Raw genomic sequence first — 25,115 nt, forward strand, 5'->3', positions numbered from 1 at the left:
CGCACCTGCAGCTCACGAAGAAAGCGACAGGGGGCGCTTGTGGTCTCAGCCTGGCACGCGAGCCAAACGCAGAGGAAGAATTAGAATAACGGTTGAAAAAAGAGTCGCGAGTTTTAGTGGCTCCATGGTCGGCGGGTATTTGAAGCTCGAGGCCGCTTTTAGTTTTGCTGCTTTGTGTCCTTGTTGACATTAGCATCCAATCAGCGTGTCTCATGTGATGAAGCTTATTATTGTCCCTCTGGGCTGTGTTCGCGTCATTGTTAACTTTAGTAAAGACCCTTTCAGCCCGTGAGTTAAGGTACGTGGAGTTGTTTACTTTTTACCGACCTTTTAAACTCTTTACGTTAGCTAACTTGGTTATCTGTGCGATGTGTTAATGTGTTTGTTTGAAGTAGCAACATATGGAGATGTGGTTTTCAAAGTTATTAAGAACATTTAAATGAGTTTAATGCCCTAATAATCTGGGACTCTTGATAACATTTAACCAAGTTCTCTGTTGGCTTTTTGGTTGTGCTATAACGTTAACGTGCTATTGAACTCTAGGGATATCTTATGTAAATTAAGAAATGAAGGCACACGTAGCATAAAAAATAGCATGAATATAACGTAGTTAACTTTGACAACTATTCCAGCTCTAAGCTTTGAAAAGAATATAAAAAAAAAAGCAATCGGCGAACGATTTTGCGTACTTTTTAAATATAACGTTATATGGTAATAAACAGTAGTTCTGGAAAACCACTACTACTAAAAATTATATTATATTAAGAATAATATTTGTATTATGATATTATATTATTATTATTATAATAATAATATTACACTAAATTCACTAATGTATCTGGTCCACAGGTGACTGCCACAGGAATGACCACTTCACAGAAATACCAGAACCCCAAAATCACAGGTACAGATCTAGGGATGAACTTAAAGGGATAGTTCACCCAAAAATGAAAATTCTGTCATTAATTACTCGCCAAATCTGTAAGACTTTCATTCATCTTCAAAACACAATTGAAGATCTTTATGATGAAATCTGAGAGATTTCTGTCCCTCCATTGACAGCAACACAACTACTACTTTGACTCTTTAAAAAGTTCATAAAGGGATCGTAAAACGAATCCATGTGAATTGAGCGGTTTAGTCCAAAATTTCTGAAGAGACACAATCTCTTTATATGATGAACAGATTGAGTTTAGGCTTTTATTCACACATAAACATTCATCAACTCACACATCAGTTGTGGTAAACGGAACGAAGCTCAAGCATGTTCGCTTGACGTGTGAGAACCAATGACGTTCATTCTCGTATTACGCAGCAAGTTTGAGCTTCAGCAGGAACCAATGAGGTTTCTCGTTGCTTCAAGCAGGTTCGGTTGAGCTTCTGTTAATGTTCGCTAATCAGTGTTTAAATGTAAATAAAAGCCTAAATTAAATCTGTTCATCATATAAAGTGATCATGTCTCTTCAGAAAATTTTGACTAAACTGCTTAATTCATATGGATTAGTTTTACGATCTCTTTATGAACTTTTTGAAGTGTCAAAGTTTCAGTTACAGTACGTAGCTGTCCATAGAGGGACAGAAATCTCTCAGATTTCATTGAAAATATCATTTGTGTTCCGAAGATGAACAGAAGTCTTACGGGTTTGGAATGACACGAGGGCGAGTAATTAATGACAGAATTTTCATTTTTGGGTGAACTATCCTTTTATGTTATGTCATGTACCACATAACCATAATAGATTGTCACATAGTGTGGTTATTTTCTGCTCCAACAGGACACTCTGACACAGAGTGGCTGACACCTGCTGTGTCTGAGAAGTTCCAGAGCCGTTTTGGATGGCGGCCCAGCACAGCGGACAGTGGGGACACAGGACTGGGTACCTCTGACCACACTGAAGGTGAGAACTCTGCGGGTGTTCAGATATTGTCATGTTCATTGACTTGCCTATTGTGTAATAGACCTGAATTCACGTGAGCAAGTCCTCATCAGCCCCCTCATTTTTAACATTAGTCATGTAATTTAAAAAAATAAGATTTGATTTCCAGCAATTGAACAATGCTTGCGTGCCCATGTACAAGAATAGAAGTTTTGTCACCTTAAGAATTAATATATTAATCTTCAGACAGCATGGATCCAAATTGAATTAATTAGTGACTTTTTTAATTTTTTTTATTCCACCGAACAATCATTGGTTTTAAAGAGAACCCTTTTTAATTTACAACAGACATTAACATCCCGCTGGCTGTTTTTAGACTAAGCTGTAATATTCTTAGTCATGGAGATGTGCTCAGAGTTCTGGAACTCCTATGAGATTTGGAGGAGGATATGATATTCCATACCATAGATTCCTCCAGGCGGTGTTGCACTTCCACTGATGGGGGTCTCATTAGGAGGGCCTGACCTGGAGGGCCGAATGGAAACTCTGATCCTGGTCTTGTTTCCTTCTCTCTGCCTTGTTAAGCATGTAATACACAAAGATTAGCTGTACTGAAGAGCTGGTGTTTGTCGATTACCACAGATCTGTACTGAATGTGCAGTGGGTTTAAAAACATTTCTGTGTTAATGTATAGCTTATGTTTACAATATTGTAATAGTGTTGTTTGGCCTGGTGTGATTGTTTATTTTCAGTGATCAGTTAGGCTGATTATTGCCATAACCATGCCCGATTAACAGAAGTTTTATACCCTTTTATGCGATTTCCAAAACATAATGACGACATTATTATTTCTGACTCACTTGCTGTAATTTATCATTTTATCCAGGATTACCATTTACATTCATAGGGAAACCTGGAAATATCAGAGAAATTTAAAATGTTTTCTTTCCAGGTCTGGTAAAGTCGTGGAATTTTCTCTATAGAATTTATAGACACTGTTTTTTTGAAGAAATTTGTTATGCTCACCAAGGCTGCATGTATTTGATCAAAGAGATACAGTAAAAATAGTAATGGCAATGTGGTGCTTAATTATTATCAATGTTGAAAACAGTAGTGCTGCTTAAGATTAATTTGTGGAAACTGTGATACATTTTTATTCCGGATGCTGATGAATAGAAAGTTCAAAAGAACGGCATTTATTTATATATGAAGTCTGTACATTAAGTTAAATTTCATGCAGCCTTGCTGAATAAAATATGAATAAAAAAAAATAAAAATCTTACTGACCCCAAGCTTTTAGTGCATCAGTCTGAATCAAAAAGATTTTAAAATTGAAATGACTGAAAAGGTCAAGAAAATTCATTAGTCCAATTAGATCCTGTTTTTATCTGACCAGCCTGTTATTTGGTATCAGCTACTGAAAAGCATAAATCCGTCTTTTTTGTTGTCATTATCCTGAAACAACTCTCAGATAGTTCCCATAGAAACAGTAATGATTAACTGCTCAATCTATTGAGTTTTCATACATACAATTGTGGCACCTAGCAACTACGTATAACTTATTCTGACACACTAATAAGACGGCTTTTATTTGTTTTTAAAACGGCCAAAACGGTGGCGGCACAAAACTTCTTGGCAGCCGTTTCACTTTAGAGGTTCTAACTATATGGTTGAATGTCTGTGGGCTTCTGTGTTGCGATGGTGACGGCTTTGTTTAGCTCTGGGTGTTTCTTGTAATGGCAAGAAAGCCTCTAAGAATCTTTCGTCGACCCAAAGAATTGTTTAAACCTGTCCACAGCAGATGTTTAAAAGAGACACCCGCAGGGCAGACCCTCCTACTGCTGCCTGCCTCTTGACATCTCCACTTGATTTGTGTGTGTTAATTGAATTGTTGTATTGAGGAACTTGTTTAAATGCACTTCAGAAGTATTACAGTATTAAGGACCATTAGGCGAGTGTGAGGTGAGCTGTATGGTTAAAGCAGGAGGCCCACACATAGACACCTCACAGCGTAACATGAGAGTGCTCTATAAATACCGCTAACCTTTCTGTGTGTATGCTCTCCTGAACTAACACAGTTGTAGGAGAGACAACAAACTCTCATAGCAGGTACTCACCTTGCCTGAGCTTGACTTTCATTTTTTGAAGGACGAGTTCTGTCAGACGGAGTGGGCGTGTTTTAAGATCAGTAGTTTGTCTAAACCACTTACTGAAGATGCACTTGGAGGAGTGTTTTTTTATGCCTTACTGTCCTTCATTGTAGGAATATGTTATCATGTTTTGGTATCGCTTTTACTGCTAGCAAGGTGAGTACCATTTTTTTTTTTTTTTTTTTTTGCAATGGTTTGTTAGATGTTGAAACTAGCTAGCATTAATTTGTTCTTTTTTGCCAAAATAGAAAGGTTGGCTAATTTAGCAACATCCTTTTTGCTGTTATATAATGTCTATATAATTTGTTAAGGATTTATGATTTAACTGTGGGGCAAAATGGAAGAGCTGTCTTTTATTTTCTTATTTATTATTTTACTTTTATTTTAATTGATTTTTGACATCCTTTACATTTTATTTTGCCATGGTATAATTTGATATACAGCTCAAATATTACTGACTTTAAGTAATATTCCAGGCTTTCTCCAATTTAATGTGTGAAACAATGTCTATCAGTGAATAACAAACAGTTATTTAGAAAATAAACATTGAAAATATGCCATTACTGTACAACTGTATAATCATAGACATTTGGTTAAATATTAACTTTAACTCTCTGGTGCTCTTCGGTCATTTTTGACCAAAAAAAAAAAAAAAAAGTCATGAAAAATAGTCACACATAGATGACTGGTGGAAACGTTTGGTAATGCGCCCAAACAAAATCTTACTGAAAGAGTTTCTTGCAGTTTTAGAGTAAATAATGTTTTGACAAATTTATATTTCATATAAAAATTGAAAAAAAAAAAGTGTTTTTTTTCTCATAACAATAAACTTAACTTTTTAAAACTTTTGGCAGCATTCTGCCAAGTGTCTTCTTTAAAAAGAGACCAAACTTAAAGGGATAATTCGCCCAAAAATGAAAATTCTGTCATCATTTACTCACCCTCAAGTTGTTTCAAACCTGTATGAATTTCTTTTTTCTGCTGAACACAAAAGAAGATATTTTGAAAAATGTCGGTAACCAAACAGTTGATGGACCCCACTGACTTCCATAGTAGGAAAAAAAAATACTATGGAAGTCAATGGGGTCCATCAACTGTCTGGTTACCGACATTTTTCAAAATATCTTCTTTTGTGTTCAGCAGAAAAAAGAAATTCATACAGGTTTGAAACAACTTGAGGGTGAGTAAATGATGACAGAATTTTCATTTTTAGGCGAACTATCCCTTTAAGTCTGTGTTCCAAAGCATTCAAGATTTATTACAGTTTGGCCTGGTTTCACAAACAGGGCTTAGATTAAGCCAGGATAAGGCCTTAGTTCAATTAGGACATTTAAGTAGCTTTTATAAACGTGCCCTAGGAAAAAACATTACTGGTGTCCATCTTGAGACAAAACAATGGCACTGACATATTTTAAGATGCAACAATGCAAGTTGCTTTCAGTTAAAACAGCTCAAACATGCATTTTAGTCTGGGATTAGTCTTAAACTTTGTCTGTGAAACCAGGGGTTTAAGTTGTAAATTTCATTTTCAGATCTATGCTCCAAAAGTGAATGGATTATAACTACTGCTTAAATCAAATTTGGTGCCATAAATCAATACAAAATATTAAATAAAAAAAAACATTATCAAACTAAAATATAGCACATTAATTTAATTGAAACAAAAAAAAAACGCTATACAAAGAACACCAAAGACAGCTTTTTTTTTTTTTTTGGTTTCATTTATGTCTTACTCCATTTTCTGTTCTAGACATCTGCAGCACTAGCAGCAGTCCATCCTTCCAGCCCATCCGCAGTCAGATCCCCATCCCCACCGCCCATGTCATGCCTTCCACGGCCGGAACTCTGAACTCTAAGATCAAGCCACATGTTTCTGAAGAAACCTGGGCATCCTCCAGCTCTTCCAGCTCTAAGTCATCCCTCCCCAAATCTGCATCCTCCCCCAACCTGGAAGCTCAGCACGATGGAAATTTAGAGTTGAATGCAGTCAAGCCTGATTGCCTGAGCCGATATCTCAGCCTAGTAAACGGTCTCGACCACTCGCTCTTCCCCTCTGGAGATCAGACGCGGCTGGATGAAGCCCAGAAATTTGATGTACCTGCCATGGAGCCAACGCTTAATCAGTCGGCTCTGCTCGGGGGCCTTTGCCCTGATGTACGGCAGCAGCTGCAATTGACCGGGCTTGAGGACAATACAGGCTTGCTGGAACAGACTTATAAAGTCCTACCGGAGGCTAGGGCAGGTCTCGCTTGTCCTGTAGACCCATACAGCCAAAGGAACATTCATCCAGGGTCTGGTGCCTCTGGCAGGATGTTCTCCGTACCTCAGGGCCTGCAGACTCAGGCTCTCCTGAGGGACCAGTCCAACACAGGCGCTTATGATCCGATACTGCAGGAACGCTGTTGTGAGCTGGCCAGCTGGCAGCAGCAGAAGCAGAAACTCGAGAGTCTGCGGCTTCAGGTGGAACAAATGCAGGTTAGAGTTCATCTTGTGTCCTGCTGCATACATGAAAGGAAAAGGGAACAGTTATGTAATCGTGAATCATCTATCTAAAGTCAGTAAGAAATTAACTCTGTTTAATTCAACATGTGTTCCGAGTCTTATTGTGAATTATAATTCTTCAGTGCATGTGGTTCCAAAAATAGACAGTGTTTGACTTTATATCTTTCATCAATCAGTGTTATTTTAATATTATTTGTATACGTTAGTATTTATTCATATTTTTTTAATTGGCTATTATTTATAGATTTTTAATTTTAGTTTAAGTTTTAGTAAAGTTTGTATGTGCTTCTGTCATTTTTATTAGTTTTTTGTTTTAAATGTTTCTATTTTGCTTTTATTTTTATTTGTTTTAATAATTTTAGTACTTCATTTATTTCAGTTAGTTGCTAAGGCATTTCTAAGTTTTCACCTAATATTGATATTTTATTTCAGCTTCATTTCTGTTAACAAAAGTGTTTTTAATAGTTTTTTTGTTAGTTAACAAACATGTAAAATGTAATGCTCTGCCTCTAAAACAACTTTTCTTTTCTTTATTTACGTAGGCCATGCAGCCAGGGAAAATGTAAATCAATTGCAATTTAGGCTAACAACTAATAACTTGAGATGTAAAATTAGTGTGCCGATACCAGTATCAGATTATTTATAACATTACCTGATAGTTTGGTGTTCTGTTTTTTTTCTGCTGTCTTGGTTTTGAATAATTTATTGTTTAAATAATTATCTATAGCATGTTTTACATGTTTATTTAGCTAACAAGATAACTTGATTATAACAGTTTCTCAATATTGAATTAGAGCAGAGATTGAAAATCCAGTGCTGTTAATATTTCTGACAGTAATAAACTACACATTTGATTCTATACATCTAAAATTCAAACTGCTATTAACAAACACTGAAACAAAAAGCACCACATATTATGAGTGTGAATTGCCCTGCTTTCACGCTTCAAATTGCAACTCTGCTGTCAACTTCGTGCCAGAGACATTTTCTTCACTGCATGAGTTTGTAATGGTCCAACAAATTGTTCCACCTTCTTTTGATTGACAGGAAGTTTAGTATTTTTCTTTTTGTTTAATATTCAGTGTCGTTTAGCATTGCTTTAAAGTTAACATAGGAATCAGTCTAGGGCTTACTGTGTTATGCCTGTTTTAAATAAGAGTTCCTGCTTCACCTACTATTTTATTTATTTATTTATTTTTATTGCAGTTAATGACTGGAGGAAGTGGACAATATGCATCTCTGTATCCAGCAACTCCTCACACGGAGAACAGCAAGTGGGATGCTATCATTAAAGCCAACGAGAACTTGCTGAAAGAGAAAGAACTTACCATTGAAAGGCAATGCCAAGTTTTTAGTAGTGTCTTAGATGTATCCTACAAAGATTGTGAACATTAACTTATGCTAAACGTAGGAACTTGTGCATTGCAGGCAGAAGCAGCAAATGTCTCAGCTGGAACAGCGTCTCAGAGAGAGTGAGCTGCAGGTACACAGTGCCCTAATGGGACGTGGAGCCCCTTACACCGATGTGTGTCTGTTGAGACTACAGGTTAGCACACATGCATGCACATAGCCTTTTCCTCACTCTATATCAAAACCTCTCAGTGAATCGTCTGTCTTTCTGTGTGTGTGATAGGAAGCCCAGCGGGAAAATGCCTTTTTGCGAGCCCAGTTTGCAGAGCGCAACGACTGCTTTACCAAGGAGAAGCTAGAAGCAGACCGGAGACTGGGCGCAGTGGAAGCAGAAACGCAACGTCTGAACGAGGTCTTGAAAGAGAGCAGTGAAAAACATGCAGAGGAGTTAAAGAAACAAGAGGAGAGGGTGAGCTTATCCAAGCTTCTTCATGTGGCCTACCACATATGACCCTGAATCTCATTGAACTCATGTTTGATTTTATATTGTGTTGCTGCTCTTTACTACACAGATCCGCAGTCGGGACAAGCACATCAACAGCTTGAAAAAGAAATGCCAGAAGGAGTCGGAGCAGAACAGAGAAAAACAGCAGCGGATTGAAACACTCGAGCGATATCTGGCTGACCTCCCGACCATGGAAGACTACCAGGCCCAGCACAAAAAGGTACTGCTCTCTCTGATGGTCAGCCAACAAAACAAAAGCCTTTTTTTCCTGTGGTCTCAGAACAATTGCTCATAATGCTCAGCTTGAGATGCTTCTCTTGTGTTTTATTGCCAGACACCTTTATAGCATCCACTGCACCCATATATCACACATCTGGTCCTATTGTATTCTTTATCTTAAAATAACATACTCTTTACCCTGCTGGCTCACAAAATCCCAGCCCCACTCTGCTTTTTCTCCAAGTCATTGTTTTTGATTGTGCTTTGTTTGCTAAAGTATTTTTTTAATCTCAAATGCACCAAAACATCTTAGATTTTATTTTTCTGTAAATTATTTAACATGTTTGTTTATGCCTTTTAAATATTTTTATTAACTTGTTTACTTAGTGATTTTTTTAGCTGATTATACCCTTTTCTTGCCATTTAAAATAGCCTTAGAACAAATAAAATAATCTGTTGTTTGCATTAGATGGCAAGGATGAGATTTTATTTTAGTGAGTATCATCCAGTTTCAGAATCTCACATAGAACTTCATTTGGTATTGTACTTTTTTCTTTTCTTTTTTTCTTTTACAATACCATTCAAAGGTTTGGGGTCTGTAATATATTATTTAGTTTTTCAGAAAGAGCGCATCCATTTTGATCAGAGTGACAGTAAAGACATTTATAATGTTAAATTTTTCTAATTTATTTCAAATAAATGCTTTCCTTTTGAAATTCTTAATCAAAGAATCCTGCAAAAAATTATCACTGAAGACTGGAGTAATGATGGTGTAAATTCAACTTTGCCATCACAGGAATAATGATATTTTAAATAGAAAACTGTTATTCTAAATTGCAATATTTCACATTATTTTATTTTTACTTTATTTTTGATCAAATAAATGCAGCATTAGTGAGCATAAGAATCTACTTTCAACAAAACGTTAAAAATTCATACAGACCCCAAACTTTTGAATGGTAGTGTATTTATGTTGTATATTATATTGCTCATTTATCACCTGACTCTTTAGATATTGGTATTGGCTTCGGCTATTGAAAGACCCATATCGGTTGACCACTATTTTGAGCAACTGTTGTTCTCAGTTGGTTATAGCGCAGTTCTGGATGTTGTGTTGCAGCTAGAGGAGGTAGAGGAGAGGGCAGCTCAGTTGCAGGCCACCGTCGGAGATCTAGAAGTCCAACTGGAGGGGGCCCGCAGTGCTGTGCGCAACAAAGAGACCCAACTGGAAGAACAGAGACGCAAGGAGAGAGAACTACTTACAACAGTCACCAGGTAGGAAACCATGCACAAAAGACACAATGGATGTTTCAAAACCAGGAGTCTACTGATAAGGTTTTGGAGCATTGCTATGCTAATGTCTAATATTATTTGATTTGCTTGTGGTTTTAGTCTCCAGAACAGAGTGCAGGAGAGCCTTGAGGATGGAGTGAGATTGCCCTCTCTTGACATAGAGAAACTACGAGAAGAAAACACTACCTTGAAAGATGAGCAGCAGCGGCTCAAAAAGGTTTTTATTCACATTAGTTTCTTAAAGGACTTGTTAAACAATTGCAGTAACACTTAAAATAGGTTTGTTAGTAGTAGGGCTGGGACGGTTACCGCATTACCGCAATACCGCGGTCACGTGACGCCTACCGCGGGTCTGAGCTTGTCACCGTCATCACCGCAAAAAAAAAAAAACACTGGCCTTCACATGTGTTCACGTTGTGTCTAATGACATGGATTCATTGATTCTAATGACATGGATTGTGTCTAATAACATTGTGTCTTACATGGATTCAAGGTTTTCTAAACAAAACATCATCAAAAGATGGAGCAAATCTGACCTTTCGCAAGTTTGCAAGTTGTTCCATGACACATAATAACATTCCATTCGTAGGCTATTGACTATAGGCGCGTTACGGTACGTTCACACGGGGCGTCAGCATCAACGCTTCCCATTGACTTTGAATGGGTGACGTCAAGCGTTGCCGAAAAGAATTATGGATCCGTCGGCGGCGGTTCACTGGCGTTGCTCGCGGCAGAAGTTGAGAATTTTTCAACTTCTGCCGCGAGCAACGCCAGTGAAGCGCCGCCGACGGAAGCGTCAGCCAATCAGATCGCTCTATGCAAATACAGTAGCCAGGCGGCAGCCAATCACGTTCATCCTGTTCAAGAGCAGCAAACTGAGGATAAATTTTAAAATGGAGGAGAAACTAATTATTGCGGTGGGCAATCACCCGGTCCTTTATGACCATTGAATGACAATGAAGCTTGTTGTTGAGTTCCTGTCTAATTTCATTGGCTGATGCTGCTATGACCATGGCGTCAGTGCCAAACTTCAGCCACGCCTTCCGTCAAGCGTTGACGCTGACGACCCATGTGAACGTACCGTTACGGCTGCGACGCGGCTACCGGAGCTGATCGCGCCCACTCTAGTCAATGCTTGTGTTTTAACAGCCACGACGCGGCGCGTTTCAGAAGCTCTCTCCGCGCCGCTTCACTAAAGATAGGCGCCTAGTCTATTTTCGACGGACGTAAATAAAAAAAAAAGTAAAAGCAGGACCTCAACTTTTAATTGCACGTGCTTATTTAACACAGTTCTCTCACGTGAAGACCGCATTTGTCAATCCTCGCGGAGTCGCGGCAAGTGCACACTCAGCACCAGAGAGGAATCTTGACGGCACTTACAAGAAAATGGATAAGTAGGCTACATAATTAAATTCACAAATATTACACCATTTAACCATTATTAAAAATACATAGGCTACTGAGTTACTAAAACAATATTTGCCAAAGAATACACTTGTATGTTCACAGTTTGAACGTTCTTGTTTCCATTTGTTTAATTTCAAGATCTGAGGTGAATTATCCATTGTTGCTTTTACAGCTACAAAGCTGGAGCACTAAACGATATTCAAAGTCACATTGCATGCTTTTAACATTAAATAAAGCACATAAACAGTACCTGAGATTATCATCGCCACACTTTTTTGTTGTTCCAGCCGGGACGTCGCAGAAAAAAAACTGGGAGGGGGGTTGAGGTTTAAAGCGGTTTACCGCAATACCGCGGGAATTTCTTGCTTTTCAACCGCGGTAAGAAAAAATCCATACCGTCCCAGCCCTAGTTAGTAGTGCTGAATCATGGCTCTGTTGATTAATGTGAATGTATGTTCTGTACAAATATATTAAGGTACTATCTTGATGAATTTTTCTTTTAAGGTCATCGAAAAACAACTCAGGATTATGGAGCAGCTTGGCTCACAGATCAGGGTAAAGTTTTATTTAGTTTAACAGGTGCATAATTGGCACTGCTGCTGATTACTGGTTCAAGAAACATTGTTCAGAGTATTTTATTACAGCGTTCTGTCTGCATACACTACCATTCAAAAGTTTGGGGTTCATACTAGAATTTCTTAATGTTTTTGAAAGAAGACTCTTTTGCTTACCCTGCTTCACTTATTTGATAAAACAATACAGTAAAAACAGTAATATTGTAAAATATTATTACTCTTCAAAATAAGTGTTTTCTTTTTTGATATATTTTAAAATGTAATTTATTCCTTTGATGGTAAAGCTGAATTTTGGCCATTACTCTAGTCTTCAGTGTCACATGATCCTTCAGAAATCATTCTAATATACAGGGTGGGCCATTTATATGGATACACCGTAATAACATGGGAATGGTTGGTGATATTAAAGTCCTGTTTGTGGCACATTAGTATATATTAGTACACACCACCCATCTTGAGGAGTTTGCCCCCTCACATATACTAATGTGCCACAAACAGGACTTTAATATCACCAACCATTCCCATGTTATTACGGTGTATCCATATAAATGGCCCACCCTGTACTGATTTGGTGCTCAAGAAACATTTATTATCAGTGTTGTGCTGCTTCATATTTTTGTGAAAACTTGACTTTTTCCCCAGGATTCATTGATAGGAATTTTTAAAGGAAATCTTTTGTAACATAAATGCCTTTCACAGTCACTTTTGATCAATTCAATGCTTCTGTCCTGAATAAAAGTATTAGTTTCTTTAAAAACATCTTGCTGACCCCAAACCTTTGAAATGGTAGTGCAGATGGGAAATATTTAATAACCGTTAAAGGAAAACAAGCATCTTTCTGTTCTAGTATTTTTAAAAAAAATGGAACTGGTTCTGAATAAGAATTGGTCTTTTGAATCTCAACTTAAAGACTGTAATTATCTGTAATTTAAGTAAATCCCCATCAAGAGCCAGGCATCATATTCTGTCATTAAATCCTCAGCTATGTACTTACAATAGTAACTATGAGGTGAGGAATCTTTACAAACAGCTTCCGCAAAGTAGGAGACTTCTTTAGAAATACCTGATATTTGTTTTACGATAGAAAAAAAAGTCTGAAGTCTATATATTTGACACTTTTAAGAGCATTTTCTAACCCATGTCTATTTACAATGTTAGTCAAACTATCTTGCACCAAAAGCAGTCGCAGTTTAGTTTATATTAGCCAAATTTACAACCTTAATGATGTGTGTGTGTTGACTTAGACTCTGGAGGAGCAGCTCTCTCAGGAGGACTGCAGTAGTCAGGCCCTGCGAGAGGAGGTGGCAGAGAAAGAGGAGAGTCTGCTGCAGTTACGCACTGCTATGAAGGAGGTTAGTTGTTGACCATAAAGCATATTCAGCTCTTTGCCTTTGTGTTTTCACAGCACACAGGAGAATTGAGGTGTGCATGTGTTTGTATTTCAGCTTTCAGTGCAGAACCAGGAGCTGATGGAACACAATCTGACACTGCAAGAGCGTCTTCAGGGTGAGGGGCCGCAGGGTGGCCGTGGTCTGCTCCCCGTGGGAGCCCGGCTCACCCAGAGGCTGTATGGAGAGATGGCCGCCTGTCTGTGTGACCTCCGCTCCCTCTGCAATGTCCTCACCCAGCGGGCTCAGGGCCACGACCCAAACCTCTCCATGCTGCTCGGCATTGCATGTAAGTGCGCCCTCTGCTGTATTCATGCTATAGAGAAGACTAGGACTCCATCAGATCATGCCTAGATATAATTGACTATATACACCTGCATTATAATCTTTTTTTTTTTAATGGAATAATCCATAATCTCTATATTTGCTTTACAATGGCGTATGAGTTTTTGTTTCTTTGATCCTTATTTTTCAACAATCTATTTACAATTCAACAAAATAGCCATTATTGTCAATGGAAAAGCTACACAATGTAACATTTGTCCCTCTAGCGGTTAAAAATAAAACTGCATGTGCCTTGTGGAACAACATCCTTTTGCTTTTACTCTGTCTGCTCCTCTGTGCGGATAAATGTGGTTCGAGGCACATGTGTACAGATACACATGGATACAGGATATCTTATAAGAGTAGATAGGCTAATAAAAAAACGTTTTTGTATTTATACAGCTGGCGATTCCCAGAGGCTTGCTGTTTTTAAATGATTTATGGTCCTTTTTTAATTTTTTTTTATTAGTCCGTCAAACTTTCAGCTTCACGCTACTTGCACACCATAAAGCACCACAGTAGCTGGAGCTACTTTTCACTTTGTATGGAAATGATGTGATGCATGTGGGAATGACACATACAGTGCAATGCATAAGTGAATACACCCATGCTAAAGTTGACTAAAAAGAGGAATAAAAAATCATATTTTGGAAATTGAACTTAATGCCTTAATTTAAAAAATTAGGAAAAATCCAACCTTTAAGGACACCAATTTTCTTTGTGAATGAATAATGTATCGTAAATAAATAAGTGTTCTTCCTTAAAATACATGGTGCATAAGTGAGTACACCCCTATGTTAAATTCCCATAGAGGCAGGCAGATTTTTATTTTTAAGTATTTTTTTATTATTATTTTTTAGGATACTATGCATCCTGATAAAGTTCCCTTGGCCTTTGGAATTAAAATAGCCCCACATCATCACATAGCCTTCACCATACCTAGAGATTGGCATGATTTTATTTCAGTTAGCCTAAAAGCTAGTTTGATTTGCATTGAGAGATGATCTTATGGAAAGTACCCCATGCCAATCTCTAGGTATGGTGAAGGCTATGTGATGATGTGGGGCTATTTTAATTCCAAAGGCCAAGGGAACTTTATCAGGATGCATAGTATCCTAAAAAAAAATAAAAATAAATACTTAAAAATAAAAATCTGCCTGCCTCTATGGGAATTTAACATAGGGGTGTACTCACTTATGCACCATGTATTTTAAGGAAGAACATTTATTTATTTACGATACATTATTCATTCACAAAGAAAATTGGTGTCCTTAAAGGTTGGATTTTTCCTAATTTTTTTAATTAAGGCATTAAGTTCAATTTCCAAAATATGATTTTTTATTCCTCTTTTTAGTCAACTTTAGCATGGGTGTATTCACTTATGCATTGCACTGTATATGCAATTGAGCGAAATCCATACAGACAGCTCGAAAATATAAATCATTATTATAGGTTTATCAAAGTGTAATTGGGTAAAGACATAGTTTGGAGTTTTAAAAAAGTTATATAGTGTAGCTTTAAAGATTGAAATGTTTAATGCAAGAGTTAAAGGGGTGGTATAATGCCCTTTTCACAAGATGTAAAATAAGTCTTTGATGTCCCCAGAGTATGTATGTGAAGTTTTAGCTCAAAATACCCCACAGATATTTTAATATCGCATGTTAAAATTGTCACTTTTTGAGGGTGAGCAAAAACGCACCGTTTTTGAGTGTGTCCCTTTAAATGCAAATGAGCTGCTCCTCCCGGCACAGAGGGCAGAGCTTCAACAGCTTCCACTCACACAGACATGCACTGAAAATTTCAAAAACTTTTAGCCTTTTTTGTTCAAACTGGAGTCAGACAAAGATAGAGACTCAAGAAGAAGTGACAACATGTAGATAACATTTCTGAATGGTTAGTTGATGATTTTATGTAGTTATCTTCTAGTCATTGATTAGCATATTCTGTCTTGATGATCTATAAATTGTGTTCTGGGGGTGGGGTTTATGTACATTTTAGGGTTCATGACGTCACTAACTCGGGAGAAATGTCATGTAGTCCCAACCAGCCATTTGTTGTAGTCCTTAAAAAGTGATTTCTTTAAAAGAAAATATCTCCCTTTGCTTTGAACTTTGAGCGTTGTAACTTTGCAGATGTTGTTTATGCTCAAACAGCAACATTACACACTAACTAAAGTTAGAAAAGTGAAATCATAATCAACCACCCCTTTAAAACAGTGAAATTCTAAATGATCAAGGAATTCAATGAATTTTAAAGGAATGAATGAAAAGAATATTTCATTTTAAATGTTGATAAATTGAAATTTTAATTTTAATGTTGTGTTATCTGTGTTGTGGCCGTTATCAGCTGTGACTGACTCCATGTCTATCTGTTTGCAGCAGCTCCCCCTCCAGTTGGAGAGCAGTGGGAGGACTGGTTGAGCCCCGAGGGGCTGCAGAAGAAGCTGCTTGAAGCTCAGCAACTCCGTCGAGACGTCGAGGAACTGAGAACCACAGTCTCTGACCACTATGCTCAGGATATGGGAGAAAACTGCATCACTCAGTGAGCTCGGACAGTACGGCTTGTGCTCATTGAGGGTAACTGCACATCACAAGTGCCTTTAAAGACACTACAATCTCTACCAAAACAAATCTTCTTCACGAAGGACTAACGACACTAAGGACATTGTAATCTCGCAAAACAGAGCGCTATTTTTATACAAAGGTTTCATAAGATATTTTTCTAAGATTCTGATGACTTTGTGTGCGGTGGAAAGAGAATGATTTAATATAAACCTTTCCATGTATTTGGGAACGCCTGTGATGAAGTTGACAATCGACTGAAAATATCTAATCTCTAACCTGTAGTTTCGAGTGACGCTCGGTGGTGTGTAACGACAGGCCATTAACTAGCATCCATTATCTTACAGTAAACATAGTGCCACATCAAACACAAATCTAAGGCTTTGGAAATATTTGGCTACCTCTGGCTGTTTAAGATCACACGTAGATGATCTGTAAAACTTTTGATGTTGTTAAGGTGGTGGATGGACATTCCCTAATATTATAACAACCAAAGTTCAATATGATCAAAGGCAAACCTGTCAGAACCATTTCAGAGTCTAGATCTACAGAGCATTATGCAGACCAATAAATAGGGACATTTTAAAGCAAGACAGGTTTGTAGGCATAATATTAAATTCTGGTTCTCTGTTAAATAAAAAAGTTCTAAAGTTCTCTTCCTTAAGATACATATAAAAATTCTGTAAACAGTGTTCATGCTCTGTTTAAGATGATCTCTTAATAATCATTCTTTTCAAAGTTGTCCTGAGAACCTCATTGCATTATTAGGTTCTTTACGGCTGCAAAATTAACACGGACAAAAAATATTTTAGAATATATATATTTTTTGGTCATATAATTTAAACGGGTAACATTTGCTTCTGTATGTGTGTTGAGGGGCAGGACGATCTTGCCAGTAAAATAATAGGATATATGATGTACTTTGTTCTAATCCATATTTACTGTCTGGTTTATAATTTGTTTAGTCAGCTATAATAATAGCCACGCCATTGAATCAATACATCAGAGGAAATGAACTGGTGAAGCAAATATTGTATTAATGAAAGTCAAACATGGTAACAGGTGCCTTGTGTTCAGTGTTGTAATCTGTATTTACTGAAGTTTTACAGCACAATTTACCAATGTAGACACTAACTGTATTTCTCTACTGTAATGTGCGACTGCCAAGGTATTGGGATTCTTTTACAAAAAGGGACCATAAATTGTGGGAAGTATTGCATGATAAATAGTTGTCTTTGGTCCAGAAACATCACTAACAAGTGTGAATATAATTAGACGATGCAGCAGATGTGTTTTCTGTTGTAAGATCTTAATACAAAACCAGCCAGGCAAGCTTTATATGCCAAAAACTTTATAACAACACACTAAATGTCTCTGTTTATAATATATATAAAAATTTCTTAATTGTTTCCGTTTTTAGAAATAAAGATTTGTATTTCATATGTAACATTATGTTGAAATGTTTGTTTCCAGTAGCCTATGTATAATGATATTCTGTGAATGTGTCCTAATCTTGAGTATTTGAGCAGTGTCATCTATCATATAATATTATTGTAACGAGGTTTAAAGGCTCAGGGAAGGAGGCGGCGGGAACCGGCGAACGTTCAACATAAACTTTAATATCAAAATAGATAGACACTACAAAATGAAAGTAAAGCGGCAGCCCCTCATGGACGGTTGCCACATAGAAACATAATAAAACACAACATAAATGGTCGAGGCCTGGTCCTCTCTCGTCTTGCACTGTCGTCACTCCTCCTTTTATCCTTCCGGAGCTCCTCCGTGGGACTCTGTCGCACCGTTCCTACGGCTCTCGGACCCACCCTGCTTGCCCATATTCTCTTTTGGTAATATAGAAATTATTAGAACTTCTAATAGTTAATTATAATTTGGTAATATAGGAATGGTAAAATTTCCATTTTCATTAAAACAGAAAAGTAGTAGTATTCTACAAAAAAACGGGAGTAGCTCAAACAGCTAAACCCGTTAATAGCTGGATGTTTCAGTGTAACTGACCTCACAAAGACAATTTATAAGTTAAAACATTTCCTTGGAAATTTAGACAAATAGTGCCATATGTTCAACAGTTGAAAGATTTACAATAACATGGGAGTTTAACAAACCATAAACCACTTCGACAGCATACTGTCACATCCTGGTTCATTTACAGATAAAGTTAAGAAAAATAAAGTTTTCCATTTTATCATAACTTAAAGAGATAGTTTACCCAAAAATTTAAATTAGCCCATGATTTACTTACCCTCAAGTCATCCTAGGTGTGTATGACATTTTTCTTTCAGATGAATACAATCAGAGTTATATTAAAAAATGTCTTCCAAGCTCTTCCAAGCTTTATAATGGATAGATGCACTTCTATGGACTTTCAAACAGAAACAGCAATTCACTGCCATTATAAAGCTTGAAAGAGCCATGAATTTTTATTTTATTTTATTCGTCTGAAAGAAGAATGTCAAATACACCTAGGATGACTTGAGGGTGAGTAAATCATGGGCTAATTTTCATTTTTGGGTGAACTATCCCTTTAAATATTGTAATTTGAGTTGTTTTTTATTTATAATTAAAAAATTTTTTTTATGTGTTTGGACATTTCATTATGGATTTATCAATTTCTAAAACATTCTTGTTGATGTATGATCAGTGAGTCATTTGGAGTCGGCAATGCTGTGAAAGTGTGCTAATGACGATGCATGCTCGTTTTTTAACATCACGTGAGAATGGTTGTTCAGTTTTAGTTAAGCGTTGTTCTGTCTGTGAGATGCAGCTTGTGGACGCAGGAGCAGCGCTGCATTTGGAGTCAGACCACAGGACAGAAGCGTCAGGGTGTCATCACTGTAGCACCGCTGTGGAAATGCGCTAATGATGTCATATGGTGCAGCACCCGGTCCTCTGTCAAAACAGATTGGCTCAAATTATTGTCTGGAAAAGTATGAAACTCTTCTGTAGTAATTCTGCTTATTATTATAGAATGCATACATTGTGGGTTTTTAATTATTTTATGCATTTTTTGTTGTTGTTACGTTTCAGTATTGAATGAATTACAAATATTTCTTTCTGAATTTCTCCTGATCTACAAGATACAGTACATTTTGGAAAGAATATACAGAATGCTGCCTTAAAGGGATAGTTCACCCAAAAGTTTAAATTCTGTCATCATTTACTCACCCTCACGGTGTTCCAAACCTGTATGAATTTCTTTCTTCTTCTGCTGAACATAAAATATATTTTAAAGAATATGGGTAACCAAACAGTTAATGGGCCTCATTGACTTCCATGGTATGGAAAAAAAATACTATGGAAGTCTATGGGGTCCCGTCAACTGTTTGATTACCGACATTCTTCAAAATATCATCTTTTGTGTTCAGGAAAAAAAAAGAAATTCATACAGGTTTGCAACAACTTGAGGGTGAGTAAATGATGACAGATTTTTCATCTTTGGGTGAACTATCCCTTTAAAATTTGGCCTTAAAGTCAGCATGAAACGGAAGTCGTGATGGTCTTTTGTATTATGCCGCATATTCAAGTGAAATGGATTCTCGAACAAGAAAAAATGTAGGGCAAGATAAGATTTTGTCTCAAGCATATTTATGATCATTTTAAAATGCTAGTAGTATCTCAAACCTTTTCATGTCCAGGTAATGACGGAGATCTCCAACAGTCTCAGTGAAGTACATTTTCATGATAAATGTCTCCATACCATCCTCAGACTTCACTCGCAGTGTGGTGACGTCTTTTGCAGATAGTGTAAAATCTATCTCGCTGAATCACACCACATGGATTGGAAAAGTGAATTATTCAAGTCAGCAACTCTAATAAACTTTTATGCTATATATCAAAGCTCTTCTGTTTGGTCATGACTTAAAGATAAGGTTTTTGATACCGTTCTCTCAAAGCGGATGTTTCCACAGTGGTTGCTGAATAACTCTTGGCACCATCAGGGAAGCCCTTAACAAAACAAAAATTCAGTTCAATGGGAAATGTGATTGAACGACCCTAAACAGAACAGACTGAAACATGACTATACTGACCTGTAGATGAGCCTTCACTGAGTCGCGTATACTAATCACTTTGCCTGCCTTCACTACAGTCTCTGGGAGCTTTCGCAGAAACTGTTCCATAGACAGTTTTTTGCCTAAATGCCACAGAAGATGGATTCAAATCCAAGATGTAAAGTACAATAATACAGTAGCAGTACATTGTCAAGTCATACCAATAACAGGTTCAAACCTGGTATCTGACTCTGTTTTGGCGCTGTGGAGAAGGTCTGCTCAGATCTGTCCACCGACTGCCTTCTTTCTCCATCTATAGTTTGTCCTCTTCCAGGAAACTCAGACCATGGTCGCCTCACTACGAACTCCTCGTCCCGTTTGTCATGAACCTGTTTGTGTGGTTCAAGAACATTATAACTAATATACAAAGAGTCCTTCCATTACTTCAAGTATATGGGATTTTACACATGCCAAGTAAAAAACGAATGTCTTCTCAACAGGTCACAAGGTTTGGTAAAAGGCATAATGCATGTCTACTGTACACTTGGATCATGTGACACTTAAAGGGATAGTTCACCCAAAAATGAAACTTTTGTCATCTACTCACCCAAGTTGTTCCAAACCTGTACGAGTTTCTTTCTTCAGTTGAACACAAAAGAAGATATTTTGAAGAATGTTCAAACAACATTTGATGGTAGCCATTGTCTTCCATAGTATTATTTCCTGATTATCAGCATTCTTTAAAAATATCTTCTTTTGTGTTCAACAGAAGAAAGGAACTCATACAGGTTTGGAACAACATGAGGGTGAGTTTGATGAGGTTTTTGGGTGAATTATCCCTTTAAGACTGGAGTAATGATGCTGTCATCACAGGAATAAATTACATTTTAAAATTATATCAAAATAAAAAAACTTTCTTTTAAATGGTATATTTCATAACATAATTTTTTCTTTTTTTTACTGTAGTTTTGATTGAATAAAATAAATGCAGCCTTGGTGAGCAAAATAGACTTTGAAAAACATTTAAAAATCTTACAGACCCATAACTTGAACATTAGTGTAGGGTTAGGGGTTTGGTATATCTTTTACCCTATATGAGCAATGGTAATTGTAGTAACGATACTAATGATGATAACTGCATAAATTCCCAGTACACACCTGTAAGGGCACACCATTAGGAAACCTTTCCTTAAGCTCAGAAGGAAAAAACCCATCCATCAAGTCCTGCATGCATTCCTGCAACAACAAGGTAAATCTTACAAGGAACACTTAATTTGATCATTCATCTAAAGTAAACCGAAGCTGGCTGTAGGAAATGTACAGTATTTCTGTAGTCAAATTTAGTGATGTACTGTAAGTCGAAAGCAGGAAAACAACTGAACCTGTGTGGTTGGCTCTTGATAGGAGCGGAATGGACCATTGAACATGACAATGCCATTTTTGTAGAGCCAAAGAGGTATGGAAGACTTCTGGGTGAGTTTGGCCCCACCGGGAATGGCGGTCACATGGGACTCCCCTTCCCCTGCCACAATGTTCAGATCTTGGATGTTCTGCATGACCAGGTCATAGTTCATTTTGAAACTCTTGCGTATGCAAGTTACTGCTGGAAGTTGTCTGTTAGCGTGCTCGTCATAACCTCCGATCCAGATCATTCCATAATCATTTAGAAACTTCTGTGTGGGCGGAAAAATGCCATTGTGTTGAGTTGCTAATAACTATTTTGTTGCAATTATACAGGAATAACCTGTGTATTGTTTTCTGCCTACCATAACATACATTAGTTGACATGGGTTGAAGGAAACGGCATTATAAAACTCACAACAATCACACAAAACTCCTCACCTCCATTTCCAACACTTGGTTTTGAAGCTTGAGGCACAGTTGAACCAATTCTTCATCTTGGTTTTCATTACTTGCAGATTTCTCTGAAGCCAAAGACAAACACATTTGTTTAGACAAGCTTTATATGACTGGTAAACTGGTTAAAAGTATTAGCAAGAACTAGTACTTTAATGTTAACCCCAAATCATCTATTCAGCCCTGTAATAATGTCCAGATGTTTGACATGTCTCATTTGATTCTTATGACAAAAATAGTAAAACAATGATGAGAATCATATATGGATACATATACATATTTTAATTAAAATCAGAACAGATTACAATAAATACTTTCATTTATTTTATATTATTAAAAGCACCATAGATTACAACAATAAATACTTGAAATTATATTATATAAATCGCAATTTTAAATAATATATGATTATATTTTTCTCATTACTGTAAGGTGAATTGGGGGATTTAAAATATATTTAAATCTAGTAATAATGTGTTTTCTTTATGGGTTCTTATTGTAATTTGATATTATTGATTTTTTTTTCTCCCATCTTGCTAACTTAATCTTGCTGCAATTTTAACTCCTGTTTGTTTAACACATAATGATTACCATTTGTCTTTTGCAAAAGATTCAGTTTCTCTTCCAGAACTGCTATTCGTCTTGCCTTGAGCAGGAAGTGTAAGAAAAAGAAGTGCTGATACAACATGACACATGAAAAATGATATCATTTGTGCACACAGAGACATCTGACATAACACTGATAATTATAAACACAAACTTGGACACTTAAAATGTACAGCAAAGCAGATTTAGGTGTTTAGTCTGTAGGACAGTGAGACCGTAAGAATAAAGCAAGTGTCTTACCTTATGCTCTATATCCACAGCTTGAGTTTTCACCTTTCTCTCAAGCTGACTGATCTTCTGCATCATACTTGACATCAGTTCAAAATCACTCGGTGGAGCTGTGACATTTAGAGAAGATTTAAAAGACACCATATTTAAAGTTGTGATGAAGACACATCTACTTTATTTGGTCGATTCAGTCATGGTACCTTCTTTTGCCTTCTTCTTTTGCATGACCTTTGATCTTACAGTGGAAAGATTGTCCGTGATGTGTGGCACTGGCTGGTTTTGTGGGAAAATGTTTCGGAATAATTTAGTTTCGTAGTCTGAAACATAAAAATGTATACATGTAGGTGATTTTATATGATCAGATGGTTTATTTCTTGTATTGATGTATTGTGATCTTTGCATTTTGTATGTTTTTATTATATATGGACTGAAACCTGCCATTTATATAATCTGTAAAGTATGGCATTGGAAAAGCAGTTCAAACTCTTGTGACTCTTGACATTTATCTTGCCATTTCATTTGCTTGTTAGGAGAGATGGGGAAACTGTAAAGTGTCTTACCAGTGTCTGACCTTTCTTTGTATGGCTTTCTTTCCCTAGATCACAAAAACAGATACGACATCTGATTATTTCAAAGATTGTCTGGGTCATTCTTGTAACGCAGAGCATAGTAACTTTAAAAAATGCAATATGATTGTGTTGACATTTAAGAACGTCTTTCAATAAAAGGCTTACAGCAGACTTTCAAAGAACAGGAACCTAACATAATTGTCTATATATATATGTATGTATATATATGTATGTATATGTATGTATGTATATATGTATGTATGTATATATGAGAGAGAGAGGGAGAGCTATATATGTATGTACATATCTATATCTATATATATGACAATATATGTGATAATCAGAGAAAAATAATGTCTAGAATGTCATTTCTAGCGCAGTTGGATTTCCTAAAAAATAATTGAATGTTTTCTAGTGTCAGTGTTAACAGCTTTTTATAAAATATACACGTGTTTTATGATTTAGTATTTGTCAGTATTTAACATTCACTATAGGCCTAGTGCATTTTGTCATCACTTACCCATCATCATCATCTCTCTGTATCTCTGGTAGAGGAGCTCGTTTGCTCTTCCTCAGGGTGGACAGCGGTGAGCTCATGTTTCCAAAAACACGAGTTTATTCGGTTCTGAAGAAGATCATGTCTAGAATACAGAAAACTAAAGTATCAACAAACAATGTAAAACACAACCCCTCCTAATTCCCAAGAACACGATATTTAGAAAAGCAACACCTTTAACCTATTTGTTTTTGTTTTTTAAGTTACACGCGAATTTCTGTGCTAAAATAAATTTGTTTTCAGTGCTGGGAAGTTTGTTTGAACAGTTGTCGTTGGAAACGAGAAAGATTCACTTATTCAAATCTCCACTGTGTGGCGCTGCAGATCTGGTAGTTTACTTTAGTTTGAAGAAAATAAATATGGGAATGAACTCCATATATTTAAAAGGTTGAAACAAACAAACAAAAAATAAATGAACAAAAACGTGCATTGCTGTTACTATTAAAACTCGTTTTCGTTAATTGAAATAAAGCTGAAATATAAGGTAATTAAAGTAGCCTAATATTAGATGAAAAACGAAAATTAGAAATTTAGTAAAATTAGAAAATCGGTAGTTGATTTGACAACTAACTGAAATAATAATATAATATATAAGTTAAGTACTAAAATACTAAAATGACTAAAACTGGAAAAAAAAAATAGAAATGTAAAAAATTGACAAAATATAAAATTACGTATATATGTATATATATATGTGTGTATATATATGTATGTATATATATATGTATGTATGTATATATATGTATACATGTATATATAACCCTGAGCCAAACATTAGACTGCTATTCACTTTAAGGTAACCATAAACAGACAGATTGTTGTTATTATTATTGGACTTTATTTGATTTATTTTGGTTCAATTATTTGTATTATTGTTTTTTCTGTTTAAGTGAAAATAACTAAATAAAAAAGAGACAATAGTATTAACGTTAGATTCAAAATTCAGAGACAAAGAAGCTGTCATGTAGCCTACTTGCCATTTACTCCTAGTGCAAATCGTCACTCTTTATACGACTATAATTTATTTCTAAGAACGCATCAATGCCACTATATCAACAACTTTTCTTTACTTGTGATCTATGCTTGCGATCAGCGAGTTGTTTATTGACAGTTCCCAAGTCTCTTTCCGTCGCCACGCCCC

The 25,115-nt window shown here is 36.4% G+C and overlaps 2 protein-coding genes across 6 annotated transcripts; one reads left to right on the top strand and one right to left on the bottom strand.

The window, feature by feature from the left end:
- Nucleotides 1-65: 65 nt before the first annotated feature.
- cep85 (centrosomal protein 85) lies at nt 66-17,868 on the top strand. 4 transcript variants are annotated; one of them, XM_084089023.1, is made up of 14 exons: nt 66-298; nt 850-904; nt 1,776-1,898; nt 5,778-6,502; nt 7,736-7,866; nt 7,958-8,075; nt 8,163-8,348; nt 8,452-8,604; nt 9,724-9,878; nt 9,996-10,113; nt 11,808-11,858; nt 13,123-13,230; nt 13,324-13,555; nt 15,969-17,775. In XM_084089023.1, the coding sequence occupies exons 2-14, from the start codon at nt 865-867 to the stop codon at nt 16,133-16,135; spliced, it is 2,307 nt and encodes a 768-aa protein (XP_083945149.1). In that variant the 5' UTR covers nt 66-298; nt 850-864; the 3' UTR covers nt 16,136-17,775. The 4 variants fall into 4 exon arrangements, with proteins under 4 accessions (XP_083945149.1, XP_083945150.1, XP_083945151.1 ...); XM_084089024.1 differs by having other exon boundaries at nt 69-298; nt 15,972-17,868; XM_084089025.1 differs by lacking the exons at nt 66-298; nt 850-904; nt 1,776-1,898 and adding an exon at nt 3,928-4,183.
- Nucleotides 17,751-25,108, bottom strand: ubxn11 (UBX domain protein 11). Of its 2 annotated transcripts, none has more exons than XM_084089028.1 (14): nt 25,045-25,108; nt 23,939-24,059; nt 23,410-23,444; nt 23,050-23,166; nt 22,862-22,959; nt 22,607-22,661; nt 22,001-22,083; nt 21,541-21,831; nt 21,317-21,394; nt 20,397-20,547; nt 20,198-20,301; nt 20,050-20,114; nt 19,791-19,928; nt 17,751-19,058 (listed from the first exon to the last, which is right to left on the bottom strand). In XM_084089028.1, exons 2-14 carry the CDS (start codon nt 24,013-24,015, stop codon nt 18,905-18,907), a joined length of 1,446 nt encoding a protein of 481 aa, XP_083945154.1. In that variant the 5' UTR covers nt 24,016-24,059; nt 25,045-25,108; the 3' UTR covers nt 17,751-18,904. The 2 variants fall into 2 exon arrangements, with proteins under 2 accessions (XP_083945154.1, XP_083945153.1); XM_084089027.1 differs by having other exon boundaries at nt 24,952-25,095.
- Between the last annotated feature and the right edge of the window lie 7 nt (nt 25,109-25,115).

The sequence above is a fragment of the Abramis brama genome (assembly GCF_963993115.1).
Source record: "Abramis brama genome assembly, chromosome: 17".
NCBI classification, from domain to species: domain Eukaryota; kingdom Metazoa; phylum Chordata; class Actinopteri; order Cypriniformes; family Leuciscidae; genus Abramis; species Abramis brama.

Coding starts and splice junctions, on each gene's coding strand:
- cep85 (XM_084089023.1), top strand. CDS start 865: ATGACCACTTCACAGAAATACCAGAACCCCAAAATCACAG. Junction 8,076..8,162: donor TGTGTCTGTTGAGACTACAG/GTTAGCACACAT, acceptor TGTGTGTGATAG/GAAGCCCAGCGGGAAAATGC. Junction 8,349..8,451: donor TAAAGAAACAAGAGGAGAGG/GTGAGCTTATCC, acceptor TTTACTACACAG/ATCCGCAGTCGGGACAAGCA.
- ubxn11 (XM_084089028.1), bottom strand. CDS start 24,015: ATGAGCTCACCGCTGTCCACCCTGAGGAAGAGCAAACGAGCTCCTCTA. Junction 22,960..23,049: donor AAAGAAGAAGGCAAAAGAAG/GTACCATGACTG, acceptor TAAATGTCACAG/CTCCACCGAGTGATTTTGAA. Junction 21,832..22,000: donor ACCAAGTGTTGGAAATGGAG/GTGAGGAGTTTT, acceptor CCGCCCACACAG/AAGTTTCTAAATGATTATGG.